Genomic DNA, 16,705 nt, shown 5'->3' on the forward strand with positions numbered 1-16,705 from the left:
CTCTTAAAGAGGTCTTTTTCACACTTTAAAAGTGTTAAAGAGCAAAGATGTTAACTTTGAGAACTAAGGTATGCCTGGTAAAAGCCATGGTATTCTCAATCACCTCACATGCATGTACAAACTGAACACAGAATAAGGAAGACCGGTAGAAGAATCAATGCATCTGAATTTCGGTATTGGCAAAAAATATTGAAAGTATCATGGACTAACAGAAGGAAAAATAAATGTGTCTTGGAAGAAGTATAGCCAGAATGCTCCTTAGAAGTGAGTATGTCTTTTGTACTTCGGACATGTTATCAGAAAGGCCCAGTCCTTGAAGAAGGACATTATGCTTGGGAAAATGGGGTTCAGTAAAAGAGAGGAAGACCCCCCAATGAGATGGAATGATAAGTGGCAGCAGCAATGGACTCAAACATAACAATTGTGAGGATGGCCCAGGACTGGACAGTGTTTCATTCTACTGTGCATAAGGTTGCCATAAGTTGGAACTGACTCATTGACACCTACCAAACAACATGGTAGTCCTATGTTTTGTTTTTTAAGGACCCACCACCCACATCATTTCCCACAACAGCTGTATCATTTTGCATTCCCACCAACAACGATAGTAGCTACAATTTTCCCATATCCTTGCCTACATTTGTTATGTTAGGGTTTTTGTTTGTTTGTCTGTTTTAATCTTAGTCATCCTTGTTGTTGTTATTGTTAAGTGCTGTGGAGTCAGGTCCAACTCATGGGGTAGCTGGTCGGTCTAAACTGTTGACCTTGCTGTTAGCAGTCTAGTGCTTACACTACAGCACCACAACAGGACTCCTCATGGAAATGAAATGGCATTTCACTGTGATTTGGATTTGCATCTCTGTCCTGGTAAGGCACTGTTGCGATGGTCTAGTCTTCAGCCATTAGGGTTCACAGTATCAAATCTATTTTCGAGATAGTCTTTAAATTCAGGTAAGATATACTCAAGGATCTCATGAATTTGTTTTCAATTTTTTTTTCAGCTTTAACTAGAACTTGCATATGAGCAATTGATGGTCTGTTCCATAGTTGGCCCCTGGCCTTGTTTTGATTAATGATATTAAGCTTCTCTATCATTTCTTTCTACAAATGTAGTCAATTTGATTCCTGGTTCATTCCATCTGGCAAGATCCATGTGCACTATGCTACCAGAGCTTCTTAATTTCAGATGGTAGAAGCTGGTAAAAATCTCCAGTTTCTTCATCTTTGGCATTAGTGGTTAGTGCACACATTAGAACAATCTTATAGGTCTGGTAGCGCAGTGGTTACGAATCGGGCTGCTAACCTCAAGGCTGGCAGTTCAAAACTACCAGCAGTTCCGCGGGAGAAAGATGAGACGTTCTGCTCCCGCAAAGATTTGCAGCCTCAGAAACCCTAGGCAGGGTCACTGTGAGTCAGGACCAACTCCACGGTACTTAACAACAACAACAACATATGTTAAATAACAGCAGGGTCACCCCAGTGGAAAGGTTTTAGCCAAGTTTCTAGACTAAGACTATGAGGAAAGGCCTGGTGATCTACTTTCGAGAGACAGTGACCAGTGGAAACCTTAGGAATAGCAATAGAACACTGTCTGATATACTGCTAGAAAATGTGCCCCTTAGGTTGGAAGTCACTCAAAATACTCCTGGGAAAGAGCTGCCTCCTCAAAACATTGTCAACCTTAATGATGTGGCTAGAATAAAACTTGTGACCTTCAATTGCTGGTGTAGCATGATTCAAAATGAGAAGAAATGGCTGAAGTATCCATTAGTAATCAAAATGTGAAATATACAAAGTATGAATGAAGGAAAATTGGAAGTTGTCAGAAATGAAATGGAACACTCGGAGGTTGAAACCCTAGGTATTGCTGTTGTTGTTAAGTGCCATTGCGTCAGTCCCAACCCATCGTGACCCTATGCACAACAGAACAAAACACTGCCCAGTCCTCATAACTGCTGCTAAGCTTGAGCCCACTGTTGCTACAACCGTGCCAATCCATCATGTTGGGAGACTCACTGTTTTTCATTAGCCCTCCCCTTTACCAAGCATGATGTCCTTCTCTAGGAACTGGTCTCTCCTGACAATATGTTCAAAGTATCAGAGACAAAGTCTGGCCATCCTGGCTTCTAAGAAGCATTCTGGCTGTACTTCTTCCAACATAGATTTGTTTGTTCTTCTAATAGTCCATGGTGCTAGTGAGCTGCAATCGACTGAGATTGGCCATTTTCAGTAAGACAATCATATGGTCTAGTGTTTCAAGAATGTCAATTTGAAGAGGCATGGCATTGCATTCATTGCCAAGAAGAACTTACAAATTAAATTTCCTTGGTAAGTTCATTCACTAGGAAGGACTACTAAAACAGTCTCTTATTTTTCTGTCTTTAGTCTTAAATTAGTTCCAGTCAATCCTCTCATCTCTGACATCTAAGATACAAATCTGATTATGCCTGAAATTCTCTACTATCCAACGAATAAAGTGCAAAGCTTCACTGACATGGTTGGCAAAGCCCCCACAAAGATCTGGTCAATACCTATTTTCTCTCTGTAATCTCACACTGTCTTTCTATTTCAATCCTGCATCCTAGCCACATCAAATTCCTTGACTTTTATACTTTTAGGCATTCACATGGGAGTTCTGGAGTGGCACTGTAAGATTAGCACAGGAGTGCTAACTGCAAAGTCAATGGTTCAAACTCACCAGCCACTCCCTGGAAACCCTAGATAGAGTCGTCGCTATGAGTTGGAATTGATTTGATGGCACTTAACAATGAGGTCTTTACATATTCTGTATTCTTTGTCTGGAATGTTGTTCCAGTTGGTGAACATTGTAGCTTGGTTTATGTGTAACATTCTTTATGGAATCTCTCTAGACACTGCCCCTTCACCCAGGTGCAGATGGCCAATTTTTTATGCCTCTACAATGCCTAAAATAAAAGTATATTATAGTGCTTTATTGTCTCATATTGTTTCCTCACCTGTTTCCCTTACCAGACTATGAATGAACCTGCTGGGAAGTGGTGGCATTGTCTTGTTAATTTTTATTTTCCCTGTACTTTGTACTGCACCTAGAATTTAGTTGGAATTGATACATGTATGTTAAATGGTTAAGTGAATGAATGAAAAAGTGAATGATTAAAATCTAAGGTCTCCTGTATGTCTGCCATGGCCCAGTCCAAAGACTTTCTTGTTTCTGTCTTTGTTCTATATGACCTAAAGAACGAGGTACCTCCTAAATGTATGCAAAGTACTTAGCACAGCGCAGCACAGCTTTCATCCTCCAAGGAAAAAATTATAGTCTAGGCCAAGAGTCAAGGGATCTGGACTGTTTCCTAGTCCTGGGTCCATCAATTCCTCAGTGTACTCATGGGAAAGTCATCTAGATTCTCTGAGCTTCAGATTTTCTATCTAGTCAGCAGGGGTGGAAATACTAGGTCTCAGTATCCTTACACACTTGCTGTGTGACTAAGATGATGTAAGTTTGTAAAAGTGTTTGAATACCATAAATACTTCTGTAAAGGTAAAAAGCCAAAAAAAAAAAAAAAAGGAATATGAAACAGCCAAGAGACACCCAAGACTTTGCCCTCACATTTTGCTCTCTGTTATTCTAAAATCCCAGAGTGGGCCCCTGGGGAGGCAGGCATATGTAACTGGGAATTCATTGTGTATGGCCTGTCAGCAGGCAGCCAGCTCTGCTGCTCAGCTTAAGCATGGATGCCAACACAGCAGCATACAACTGGCCAAAACCAACATTTACAGAAGAGGGAGGAACCTAAAAAGAGAGAGAAGGGAAGAATGCAAAGAAAATTTAAAAGAAACAAAGAGCATAAACATTTACACACCAACAAATTTATAAGATGTGTAAGGAGAGAAAGGGAACTGAGGGAATGGAAAGCAAATTAAAACAAGAACAAATGAATTAAAAGTGTGTGTATGTGTGTGTATGTTTAGACAGGTGGAGCTAAAGTGTGAAATACCTGCTCTCCCTCTGGTATTGCTTCACAAGAACATAACCCAACCCTTGGGTTAAGGACATGGACATTCTTGTCAAGGACAAGTTAGGACTCCTGGGGCCCTGGGCCTCTCTTACCCTGGCTTTCTCTGAAAGGGGAAGGGCATCTCTAGTCCAACAAGACAAATAACACTGAGAAGAATAGCCTAGAGACAGACATACGGACATCAGAACCTGAAACCTTGATAGAAGTAGCTAGTTGCAGGCAGAGGACCCATGAAGAAAGCACCTAAAGCTGACAGCTACAGAAGGCACCCTATTTCCAAGAAGCCTGTACCCTTTTACTCATAAAACCATAAAAATTCAACAGACTACTCGTCCTAATTACAGTAGTGAGGTTGGCCCAGGATCGGGCAGTGTTGCGTTCTGCTGTGCATAAGGTTGCTATGGGTTGGTATCAAATCAATGGCACCGAATAACAACAACAACTCTTCCTAATTAATATGTATTGACTCACTTCTCAAGAAAGGGCTCCCATACCTTTATAAGCCAGTGCACCCCAACTCCCTAAGGTCTTCTCCTCTCATGGAGACAGACCCGCTTCTCTCTCTGAAGCGTACTTTTGCTTTGTCATAAAGACATTCTAAGTGAATGCTTATTGTTCGCGTGTGACTGAGAAGCGGTGATTTGGTGGGACTAATTCTTTAGACACCCAAGAGTGACAGAGACCAGGGAAAAAAAACGTAACATTCTCAAGTAATATAGCAAGAAGCATTTGTGCCAAAGGTTATCACATATAAAAGGGTTTTGAAAGTTCATGGGAAAATCCCATTATCTTTTCATTATCCATTTTCCATGAACTTTTTGAAGCCCCCTCATATTGTCAAGTCTACCCAGGAACTTTTTTAAAGAAAAGGCTACCTCTAATACTTGATGATAAGGCAGTTCTGAACTCAGCATGACCAAAGTAGCTTTCTTTCTGGTAACAGGGCTTTATTAAGTACCTATATCAGAAAAGGGACAAGGTGGGGATCAGCTGGGGCAAGTGTTGGGAGTTCAGAAAATTGCCCCAAAAGCTCCAGGATTGGTTGTGGGAGCCATGAAGTGAGACTGTGAGCAGGCTAAGGTTATAGGACCCAAATTCTAGTACGTCTGCATCACTACTAAGCAAGTATCTAGCCTGATTCCAAATGAAATGACCTGGGAGTTGGCCATTAGCCATTGTAGGAGTAATCTCAACTAAAGTGGGCTCTAATGTCTTGGTGGGTATCATCCTCCCAGTGCTACTCCAAAGCCGTACTCTAAGATACACAGGAGGCAACAAGGAAGGAAGACTGCTCAAGACCTATCAGCAAGGACAGAAGTCATTCCCCAGTCCAAGGCAGGAGCTCAGCCCACTGGCATCCTACTCTAGAACAAAGTACATGATGACACCCCAAAGCATCCTCATCTCAAATGTTTGGGGGGGTTCCCTGATACAGTCCATGGAGCCTCAGCTTCCAAATGGTTGCATCTACCACCTACAGAGACTCTTGAGAGCCATCAGAGCTGGTCAGGCAGAGTAAGTAGAAAAGCAGCTAGGGTCAGATCAGAAACGGAGTCACCTTTGTGTTCCAGGAGACACATCTGAAAATCTACCTGTCATACTGGCCTGACTCCCAGCTGATTTCTAGGAAAACACAAGGAGAACTGGTGAGGACTTTTCTTTGTAGTGGCATCAATAAACACAGAGCATTTACAACACACACACCCTCTGAGGCAGATAAGAAATAATGCCTGACAACAAAATCCCCAATGCCTTACTCTGGTAAAAACTGGATTGTTTATAAAGCAGAACCAGGCACTATGCAATGTCAAGAGAGAAATCTAGTTCCAGAAAGCAATATCAAAGACATTTGTGTGGTTTTAAAACATGGTCCCCAAATTCTTTGACGTGCTTCCTGTGAAAATGCCCCTCCCCTTTGAATCTGGGTTCAGTGGCTGCTTGACCAATAAAATACAATAGAAATAGTGCTATGCCACTTTCCAGACCCAGATCCTAAGAAACCTGCAGCTTTCACTTCCTGTCTCCCATGCTGTGAGGAAGCCCAGGTCTGATGGAAAGTCTACATACATGTAGGTGTTCAACTCACAGTCTCAGCTACAGCCAGCATCAACCCCCAGATATGTAAGTTATAGACATTAAATCACTCCAAATCTTTCCAATTGAGAGCCCGGACATCATGGAGCAGGGACAAGCCATCCTTACAGTGTCCTGTCTGAATTCCTAACCCATAAAATGGTTATGCACACACTTTGGTTGGTTATATAACTAGGACATAAGGAGCTCTGGTAGCATGGTGGTTACAAATTGGGCTGTGAACCGCAACATCAGCAGTTCGAACCGACCAGCTGCTCCGTGGGTAAAAGATGAGGCTTTCTGTTCCCGTAAAGAGTTACAGCCTTGGAAACCCATTCAGGGTCGATATGGGTCAGAACTGACTCGATGGCATTTAACAACAACAACAATAACTAGGACATATTGTCGTACCCAGAAGTGGAGTGCTATTGTAACAAAACCCTAAAACATGTAGCACTGACTTTGAGACTGACAGGAAGAAGCTGGAAGGGGCTGAGTATTCGTGAAAGCCTACAGGGCCTCTATGAGATGGAACCGACTCGGCACTTAACAACAACAAGAAGTGGGCCTCAAGGAAGCTATCATGCGGGGCTTAAAGGAAAGTAAGGAACATGTTATTAGAAGCTAGAGGAAAGTGGACTCTTCTAGTGCTGAAATTTTTGGTAATTCTGTCATCTATGATAACAGAAAATATAGCTAATAAACTGTATGAATCAGCCAAGGAGATTCCAGGGAAAATGCTTAATGTATCATCTGACTTATTCTCTAAAAGAAAAAGGAGATGAGCTAAAAAATGAACTGTTCAGCTTTCAAGCAAAATTAAAAGGAAACAAATGAGCAGGGGCTTGTTGAGTAAGTAAATAAACCTTTTTTACTTTCCAGTCTTTCTAGACACAAAGAAAGATTCAAATTTAAGAAATGGCTTCTGGAGTACTATGATGCTTTTATGGGTGATTATATACAAGGGAGCTCTGGTAGCGTAGTGGTTACAAATCGGGCTGTGAACCTCAAAGTCAGCAGTTCGAAACTACCAGTTGTTCTGCGGGAGAAAGATGAGGCTCTCTGCTCCCATAAAGATTTACAGCTTCAGAAACCCTGTACAGGGTGCTATGAGTCGGAACCGACTCCCCAGCACATAATAACAACATATACAACAAAGCTCATCAAACTGTACAGTTTCTTGTACTTTAATCATCCCTCAATAAATCTGTGGGGGAAAAAAATCTAGAAAGAATGAAAAATTCTTTGTTAAGACCTAGAAAAGACCTAAAGTAGTACTTCATAGAACCTTAAAGACAGACAGAAAAAAAGTCTAAGATCTTAAAGGTGTGTCTTACATATCTTTTCTGTAGAATAATAAGGTTCCTAAGAACCTTGAGAACTATTGTTCCATAGGAATCTTATAAGGAGCAGAAAGAGGCTCATCTTGAAGTGAATTGGAGGTGTGGTTTTTATCTATTGCAACAGGTTATAAATTGATTCATAAGAAATCAGCAATGTTTATAAAGGAAGTGAAACAAAAGGAACAGAGTCAGTACAAAATGAATTTTGGACTCCTGAAATATTACAGACATGAAGCAGATCAAGAAAATCTGCAAGAATGAGCTACTTTTTATGGGAAAGTAATAATGATGCAAGGAGCTCTGATAGCGTAGTGGTTATGAATCAGGCTGCAAACCTTACAGTCAGCAGTTCGAAACTACCAGCTGCTCCATGGGAGAAAGATGAGGCTTTATGCTCCTGTAAAGATTTACAGCCTCGGAAACCCCGTACAAGGTCGCTATGAGTCAGAACCAACTCCACGGCACACAACAACAACAATAATGATGCAGAGGAACTACTCCCAGGTAACGGAACTCAAAACTAATAAATTGGCAACATGTGCCCTTCTCAATAAAAGTGACTGCTTAGTGCCTCATTTTCCCCACTTTTTGAACATGAGTGTCTTATAGGCTTGTCCCACCAATGTATTTTGGGTATGTGAGTTGCATACACATCTATCTTGCTTCTTTAGTTAACAAGTCTCTATAGCAAAAGGAAAGGCACTCTGGTAGTGTAGGTTACAAATCGGGCTGCGAACCTCAAGGTCAGCAGTTCAAAACTACCAGCTGTTCTGCGGGAGAAAGATGAGGCTTTCTGCTCCTGTAAAAATTTACAACCTTGGAAACCCTGTGCAGGGTTGCTATGAGTTGAAACCGACTCCATGGCACATAGCCACCCCCACCATAGCAAAAGGAATAGTGCTCAAGGAGCTGCATCCAATGAAAGCAACTGCACCCAGAGAGTCTCCTTTATACCTTGACCTCATTTAGATGATAACATCTTAGACTTTGAGCTGATGCCATTAACACGATGAGACCTGGGACTTTAGTGGAAAGATAAAGTATGTTTTGCATTTGGGGAGGAGGTGGATTGTGACCACAGCACAAACTATGGCACACTGTATTTTCCAAAGCTAGTTACTGCACACAATCCCTACCACATGCCCTTTTTATAATGTGATCTAGCTACTCCTTCCATCAGGTGTTAAGGATGATTTCCCTTCCTCTTGAAAGGTAGACTTTTGTTATTGCTTTACATTAACATCAACAGAGTACGATAGACTAGACATCATGTGACTTCTGAGTTTCAGTCAGAAAAACACTTGCATGGCTATTTCATTCTCTTGGAACACTCACTCGTGGAATCCACAAATCATGCTGTGAAAACATTCAGTGTGTTGAAGGGGCCACATGTAGGTGTTCTTCACCTGAGGTTCCAGACATCTGTCAGCATTACCCATCGGACATGTAGATGCGAGAGCCTTCAGATGATTCCAGTCCCTAACTGTCTAGTTACCTTTACCCTTTAAGTCACCCAGCCAATGCTGCATGGAACAAGACACAAAGATTTCCCTGCTGAGTCCTACCCAAATTGCTGATTTGTGAGTAAAAGGAATGGCTATTATTTGAAGCCACTAAGTTTGGGGAACTTTGTTACATAGCAATGAACAAATGGACCAACACAGTATTGCTGTGCTCTAGAAACATCTCAGGTAGCAGGGTGATAAGGCTAAAGGTCTTTCCCAAGGGCAGCCTGCGGTAGTAGGCAGGACAGGCTCTGCAATGCTACCTTTTACCCATAGCAACTACTCTCAGGAGAGTTTTCTTCTCTGCAAGCTCATACCCTCTTCCTGAAATCCAATGCAGGGTCCAAATCTGTACCTGCTTTGGCAATGGGATCAAAAGACAGCTCTGGATTTCATCATTGTCACAAACCAAGACCTCCTTTTGCATAGAAAATTGCAAATGTGAACTGAAATCAAGGTTCTGCTGCCAATTAGCTATGTGGGCCTTAGCTTCCTCATAGAGTACATCAAGTAACTGAGTCAGGTGAACCCCAAGATAATCCATATCTCTAACATCCCAACAAAGCATGTGCCAGGCCTCCAAAGAGTTTTAATTAAAACTCTTTAGGGGACGCAAGAGCTGCACAAATGAGGTACCCGTATGGTAAGTGCTATTTGTAGGCTACAAACCAAGAGTCTTATGACTGAATGTAGAAGGGAAGAGAAATTCTTTCAGGCTGGATAGTCAAGAAAAGCACTGGGAGAGAACATATGCATCTAGACTGGCAAGAAAGTATGGTTTACATTAGACAGTAGTAGGATTTAAGGGTCGAAAGAAAGACCATGGCAAGAATATGAAAAGTTTTACAAGTGAGACCAAGTTTGACCTTATCATATAGATGGCAGTAGTTTTGAGCAGGGTGATGACAGTGTTGCTTATAAAGTGGTGAATGCAGCGGTACAATAAAACAATAGAAGGGTCAAGAGAGGTAAGCCTGAGTTTTGTCTACCTTTAACTTTGTATTCCTGGGGATTCCCCCCTTTTCTCTATACTTCGGTTTCCCAACATATAAAACAAGAGGGTTAAATTGAATGAGTTCTCAGTTCTCTTTTTTAGCTCTGACTTTCGAAGAACCTACAACCAAATGAAGAGTACAAAGTTACGGTAACCCGTTAGACAGGTACTGTTGTTGGGTGCAGTCAATTTTGACTGAGAGTGACACCATGTGACGGAACTCCCTAAGCAGTTGTCTTGGCTGCAATCTTTATGGAAGCAGATTGCCACATCGTTCTCTCACAAAGTCATGGAGAAGGTTCAAACTGCCAACTTTTCAGTTTAGAGGTTGAGCACTTAACTACTTGCATCACTAGGGCTCTTTGTTATTGCTGTTAAGTGTCATCAAGCTAGTTCTGACTCATAGTGACCTTGTATTGGGTTTCCAAGTAGTGGCAGCAGAGTTTGAACCACTGACCTGGCAGTTAGCAGTCCAGTGTTTCTCCTACAGCACCAAGCCCAAACCCACAGCCATCGAGATTCCAACTCATAGTGTTCCTTTAGGACAGTGTAGAACTGTACCATAAGGTTTTCAAGGCTGCAAATCTTTATGGAAACAAACTGACATATCTTTCTCCTTCAGAACGACTGGGGGGTTCAAACTGCTGACCTTCTGATTGAAGTCTAGTGCTTTAACTACTACGCTCTCTTAGAAAGGCTTACCAGTTGACTGACTGTCTAGGAGCAGAGCCTCCTGGAGTGCAGGCTGCAGTGCTATTGGGGAAGTACTATAAGGGTTCTAAGAGCACTCTGACTTAGGCTCTAGATGCTCCCCTCCCTAATCATTTCATCAAATGGTCACCAAACATTGCCTTTTATGTGCCAGGCATTGTTCCAGGCTCCGGGGACATGGAAAGAAATCGATTCTTAAAGACACTCAGGTGTTCAGCACCTATATCCAAAGGCAAAGTTCCCAAACACAGTAGCGATCACCTGTATTTCCAAGTCACAATGACCCAGGTGCTGGAGTTTCATAGTGAAAAAGCTGTCTAAGAAGTGAGCAGGCACCACAGGTCTTCCAAGAACAACTCCAGCTGCCTACCTGTCTTACTGTACAACTGAAATCTGAGAGCAACAAGAGATCAAAGTTCACCCCAACCATGCTGCTTCCAGTTCCACACCAAGTTACCAACACCAAAACTGTATAGTCTGACCTCTGGAATTTAGAGGAACTTTGAGAATCCTTTCCACCCCCTACCAAATCTTGTGAGCTGGAAAAGAGCAGCAGGTGGGAAAGGCCTAAGTGGTGTTGAGGGCAAAACTATGTGCCCATTCAGCCTCAACAACAAGGGAAGGGAAACCGGCTCTAGGAGGCAAAGATACAGCAAAAGACAAAATTTATGTGATTGAATGAAAGGCTTAGATTTCCTCTTGCTACATGTTCCTGCCAAATCAGGACTGGATGCAAAGGAAGAGGGAGGGAATACATTAGGAAAACAACTATGATAATGTAGGGACTGGAATCCAGGGTTTTAATCCAGCCTAGCTTGGTGGTACCACCAGATGAAGTGCTACCTAAATGAAGGACTGTTGTTGTTAGTAGGCAGCCTTATTATAACAAAACCACCATTGCCTGGTCCTCTGCCATCTCAGTGCTTACCACATGTGTGAGTACACTGCTGCGGCTAATGTGTCAATCCATCTCACTGATGTGTTTCTTTCATTTTCATTGGCCCTCTATTTTACCAAATATCATCAATCTAAATTGTAAATGCAACAGAAAAAGAGACTGAATCAACCCTCTTTGTCCCCTGTTTTCCAGTACAGAGCCTGGGACCCAGGAAGAGAGCCCTCAAAGTTAACTGATGACAACGTCCTAAATGAAGTTAGTGCCTTACTCAGACTAAAGATGTGATTAGGCGTGGAGGCATCCAGAAACCACCAGATCACAATTTCTAAGTAACACCTACAGAGAGGAGAAAGAACTTACACACAGAGGCCAGTGGCTCCGTGCCAAAAGCCTATTTCCCACAGGAGAAGAGAGGAAGAAGGAAGAGCAGCAGAAAAATCGCAGGAAGGAAAGGAAGTGAAAACTTACAAGGGAGGCTGGCCAAGATGCTATTTTAGATACATCAGAGGCCTGGATATTTACAAACACCATGTGGTATGTTATGATGGCAAGCATACTGAGAAACTTAAGGAAGAACAATTTATGAAAATGGTTAGAAACATGTAGGCATGTATTCCAAATAGAAACTGGAGGATCTGGCAGCAGTGCTTAGTCTGCTTTGCAACTTGATGTTACACTGCATCCTCCATAAAAATCACGCATACTGTTTATTTCACCCCTCCAGTGGTCTGACCTAGAAAAACTGGGAAGCTTAATTACAAGTCTCCACCTGCCAACTCTGTTGTGGTGAAACTGAGCAGTAAGACATACCACCAGGCTGGTGGTATCGTAGCAAGGGGTTTCACATCAAAAGTAGGCAATGGGAGGCCACCAACACATCCTGGAGGGTCATTTCTCTGCCTGTTTCGTTTGTCCAAGAAGTTGTTGGTCCCTGCCATTCCTAGCCATACCCAGTTCAGGAATGAAGGTAGATCAGCAACCATAGTCTAGGCTAAAGAGGGTACACAGGGAGACAGTAGTTGTTCTTTCATTGGTCTTGCTGCCAGAATGGTATTCAGCACATCTGTCCTAAACTCTTACATACTTAGTTGTTGCTGTTGTTGTTAAGTGCCGTCGAGTTGGTTCCAAATCATAGCGACCCTGTGGAGAGTTTCCAAGGGAACAGCTGGTAAGCTTGAACCACCAACCTTGTGATTCAAACCGACCTTGTAGTCCTGCATATTAACCCACAGCACTACTAATCCCTGTTTGGTTGGCACAGTCATTCAAACATCTCCATTGGGACCAAGTGGAGTCAACTTCATTTTGGAGTACAGTCCTGCCTCATTCATGCCAATTACTCCCCAAGGGCTACATGCTATGTCTCAAGCTACCAAGCACAGCTGGACTTCAACTCTAACTAAGTGAAGCATACATCTACCAGTGCTTCTGACCACACCCTACTAGACTCAGTCTAGCACTACACAGCCTAGGCATCTGGCACTACACAGCCTAGGCATCTGGCCCTTCCCTGACTTAAGATGAGTTTCCTTCTCATGTTGTTGTTGTTAAGTGCTGTCGAGTCTGTTCCCACTCATAATGCCCCTATATGGGGTTTCCAAGGAGTGGCTGGTGAGCTTGAACCACTGACATTGTGGTTGAAACCAACCTTGCGGTCCAGTGCTTTATCCCACAGTGCCACACCAGGACTTCATAGCTATCCATTTAAGTGGCTGAAATATCTAAAGTCAAACTTATCTACCTGAAATTCAGCAGAAGGAGCTCTATAAAGTACATGACTTTAATAAAAAGAGTTCAGCAGTTCTTCCAGGCCATCAGCAAACAGCAGAACATACAGGCTTGGTCAAGACCTGAGCAGTCCTGGGAAAAGCAGTTTATATCTCTCTGCCAGTTCGAGAAATTTTTATTCCATCACAAGAAGGAAGCTAACATTTACTGAGCATTTATTCTATGCCAGTCACTATGCTAAGCATTGACATTTGTTGTCATTTAATTCTCATAACAACTCTGTGAGATATTATCATTATCATTAATTTTATAGATGATATAACCAAAATTTTTAGTTGTTAAGTTCTGTCAAGCCAATCCTGACTCATAGTAACCCTGTATAGGATATCTGAGGAATGGCTGGTAGGTTTGAATCACCAACCTTGTGGCTAACAGTCTAGTGCTTGCTTATCTTACAGCACTACACCAGGACTCCAACCAAGATTTGTGTTGTTGTTGTTAAGTGCTGTCAAGTCGGTTCCGACTCATAGTGACTCTGTATAGGGTGGGTTTCCATGGAGCGGATGATGAGCTTGAACCGCTGACCTTGCAGTTGAAACTGACTTTGCAATCCAGCACATTAACCCACAGTGCCACACCAGAACTCCAACCAAGATTTAGAGGGCAACACTCAGGTCACTTGGCTATCCCTTGATGCCAATCTCCAGTGAGCTCCACTCCCCCTAGAAGGGTTCCTCCTACTCACCTGCTCAGAGTCCCCTGAGGGGCCTTAGTGCCTCCGGCTCCGTGTGTGATGCTGGCATTCTTGTTGGCAGTCATGGTCATTTCGGCTCTCTGCAAACCCAGAGCCCTGCAAAAGAAAACAAGGCCTAAAAGTCAAGTTTCCACAGGCCGCCAAAAGTGCCTAAAACAGCTTCCAGATGACCTACCAAATTTGTAAGAAGGGTTTCTGTGACAAATAGTAGGAACCACTTTCTCACATATATTTAACTCCATGTGTTACAGCTTAAAAATCTCAATGGGCCCTTGACCTGGGGTGACGAAGGTCTATGAGCTAACAGATAACTTATCATTGCTTACAAAATGTAAGAAACTCCATCCCTACTTTCTTTGTTTCTTAACACAGAACTTCCTAAACTTTCATCCTTCCACAGTCTTTTTGAGTTTTGCCATATTTGCATACCTCCTGATCTGTATTTTCTAGCTCACAGGCATGAAATAGGAATCAATTTTAAAAACATTTTTTGAAAAGATCAATCATCCATTTATTCAACAAACATCTACTGAGTACCCACGTCCTAGATAGACACTGTGATACAGCCAAGAATAAAAGTAGCTGCCCTCATGGAGCTTCAGCCTCGTGGGGAAAGGAAGGGAATAAGTGCACATGCGCCTCAAAGGGCAGCTTGAGAAGACAAAGTCAAAAATGATAACGAAATGTACAAAGACCTGGAGTTACAGAGCCAAAATGGAAGAACACACTCAGCATTTCTCAAGCTGAAAGAACTGAAGAAAAAACATTCACGCCTCAGACTGCAATATGGAAGGATTCTATGGGCAAAATATTGAATGACACTGGAAACATCAAAAGAAGACGGAAGGAATACACAGAGCCACCGTACCAAAACAAATGAATCTATGGTTCAATCATTTCAATGGAAAGCATATCATCAAGAACTGATGGTACAGAAGGAAAAAGTTCAAGTTGCACTGAAAGCATAGCGAAAAACAAGGCTCCAGGAATTGATGGGATACAAATTGAAATGTGTCAACAAACTGATGCAATACTGGAAATATGCTCCCATGTTTATGTCAAGAAATTTGGAAGGCAGCCGACTGGAAGAGATCCATATTTGTGTCCATTTCAAACAAAGGTGATCACACACAATGCAGAAATCATCAAACAATATCATTAATACCACATGCAAGTAAAATTTTACTGAAGATCACTTTAAATGACTATAGCAGTACATTGACAGGGAGCTGCTACAAATTTAAGCAGAATTCAGAAAAGGACATGGAACTAAAGATACCACTGCTGACATCAGATGGATCTTGACTGAAAGCAGAGAATACCATGAAGATGTTTTATTGACTCTGCAAAGGCATTTGACTGTGTGGACCATAACAAACTATGGATAACATCATAAAGAGTGGGCATTCCAGAATATTTATTTTTGCTTATGAGGAACCTGTACATAGACCAAGAGACAGTTATTCGAACAGAACAAAGGGATACTAAAGGGTTTTAAATCAGGCAAGGTGTGTGTCAGGGTTGTATCTTTTCACCATATTTATTCAATCTGTAGGCTGAGTAAATAATCCAAGAAACTGGATTATATGAAGGAGAACATGGCAGATGACCCAACCTTGCTTGCTGAAGTCAAAGAGGACTTGAAATACTTATTGAAGATCAAAGATTAGTCTCCTGTATGAACTGCACGTCAATATAAAGAAAATCCTCACCACTAGACCAATAAATAATATCATGACAAATGGAAAAAAGATTGATGTTGTCAAAGACTGCATTTTGCTTGGATCCACAATCAACACTCATGGAAGCAGCACTCAAGAAATCAAATGCTGTATTGCATTAGGCAAATCTATTGCAAAAGACCTCTTTTAAAGTGTTCAAGAGCAAAGATGTCAGCTTGAGGACTAAAATACTTGATCCAAGCCATAGCATTTTAAATGGCCTCATATGTATGTGAAAGTTGGACAAAAAAACAAGGAAAACTGTAGAAGAATCAAGGCATTTATAGTTTTAGCAAGGAATATTGAAAGCACCATGGACTGCCAGAAGAACAAACAAATCTGCCTTGAAACATGTACACCCAGAATGCTCCATAGAAGCATGGATGGAAAGACTTCACCTCTCATACTTTGGACATATTATCAGGAAGGACCAGTTCCTGGGAAAGACATCATGCTTGGAAAAGTAAAGTGTAGGGGAGCCATCAAGTCCCTTCAGGGCAACCCCCACTCCAAGACTGAAACTCAAAGGGAACACACAAACAGGCATGTAAGCTTGCTGGTGACCACATTGGTCTACTGGTGAGTGGAAGTGGGGTAAAGGCAGCAATAAAGATATGGGCTGAGTTTGACCATGTATCATAGACTCCCATCGACTTGGAGATGAGAGAGTGAAAAGGAAGAACTGGTTGGTCCAAAGTGTGGTAAGACCTTTGGACATAAGCCCATAGCCAAGGACCTAGCCATGGAGGGCTAGAGCTGAGAGTGAAGTGTTCAGCTGGTATAAAGTGAGGGGAGACGCATAAGAATGCCCAAGTTTGCAGATAGTATCCATTTACCTAGCTTCGATGGCTTGATGATCAGAACTCGAACAGAGGAACATCAAGAAATTTAATAAAGGAAACAAAAGTAAATTGCTACAATTTGATGAACATGACCTATACTTATGAATGTAGTAGCTCAAAATACCAACTGAAAGGGAAGGA

The 16,705-nt window shown here is 42.0% G+C and overlaps 1 protein-coding gene across 3 annotated transcripts in view; it reads right to left on the minus strand.

The window, feature by feature from the left end:
* ST5 (suppression of tumorigenicity 5) overlaps window positions 1–16,705 on the minus strand; it is a 154,768-nt gene that overhangs the window by 56,527 nt on the left and 81,536 nt on the right. For all 3 annotated transcript variants that reach the window (XM_006872982.1, XM_006872984.1, XM_006872983.1), the window contains exon 2: window positions 13,993–14,097. In XM_006872982.1, the coding sequence (XP_006873044.1) occupies window positions 13,993–14,072 (80 nt within the window). In that variant the 5' untranslated portion in view covers window positions 14,073–14,097. The remainder of the gene's footprint in view (window positions 1–13,992; window positions 14,098–16,705) is intronic.

The sequence above is a fragment of the Chrysochloris asiatica genome, unplaced genomic scaffold (genome assembly GCF_000296735.1).
Source record: "Chrysochloris asiatica unplaced genomic scaffold, ChrAsi1.0 scaffold00219, whole genome shotgun sequence".
In the NCBI taxonomy this organism is placed as follows: domain Eukaryota; kingdom Metazoa; phylum Chordata; class Mammalia; order Afrosoricida; family Chrysochloridae; genus Chrysochloris; species Chrysochloris asiatica.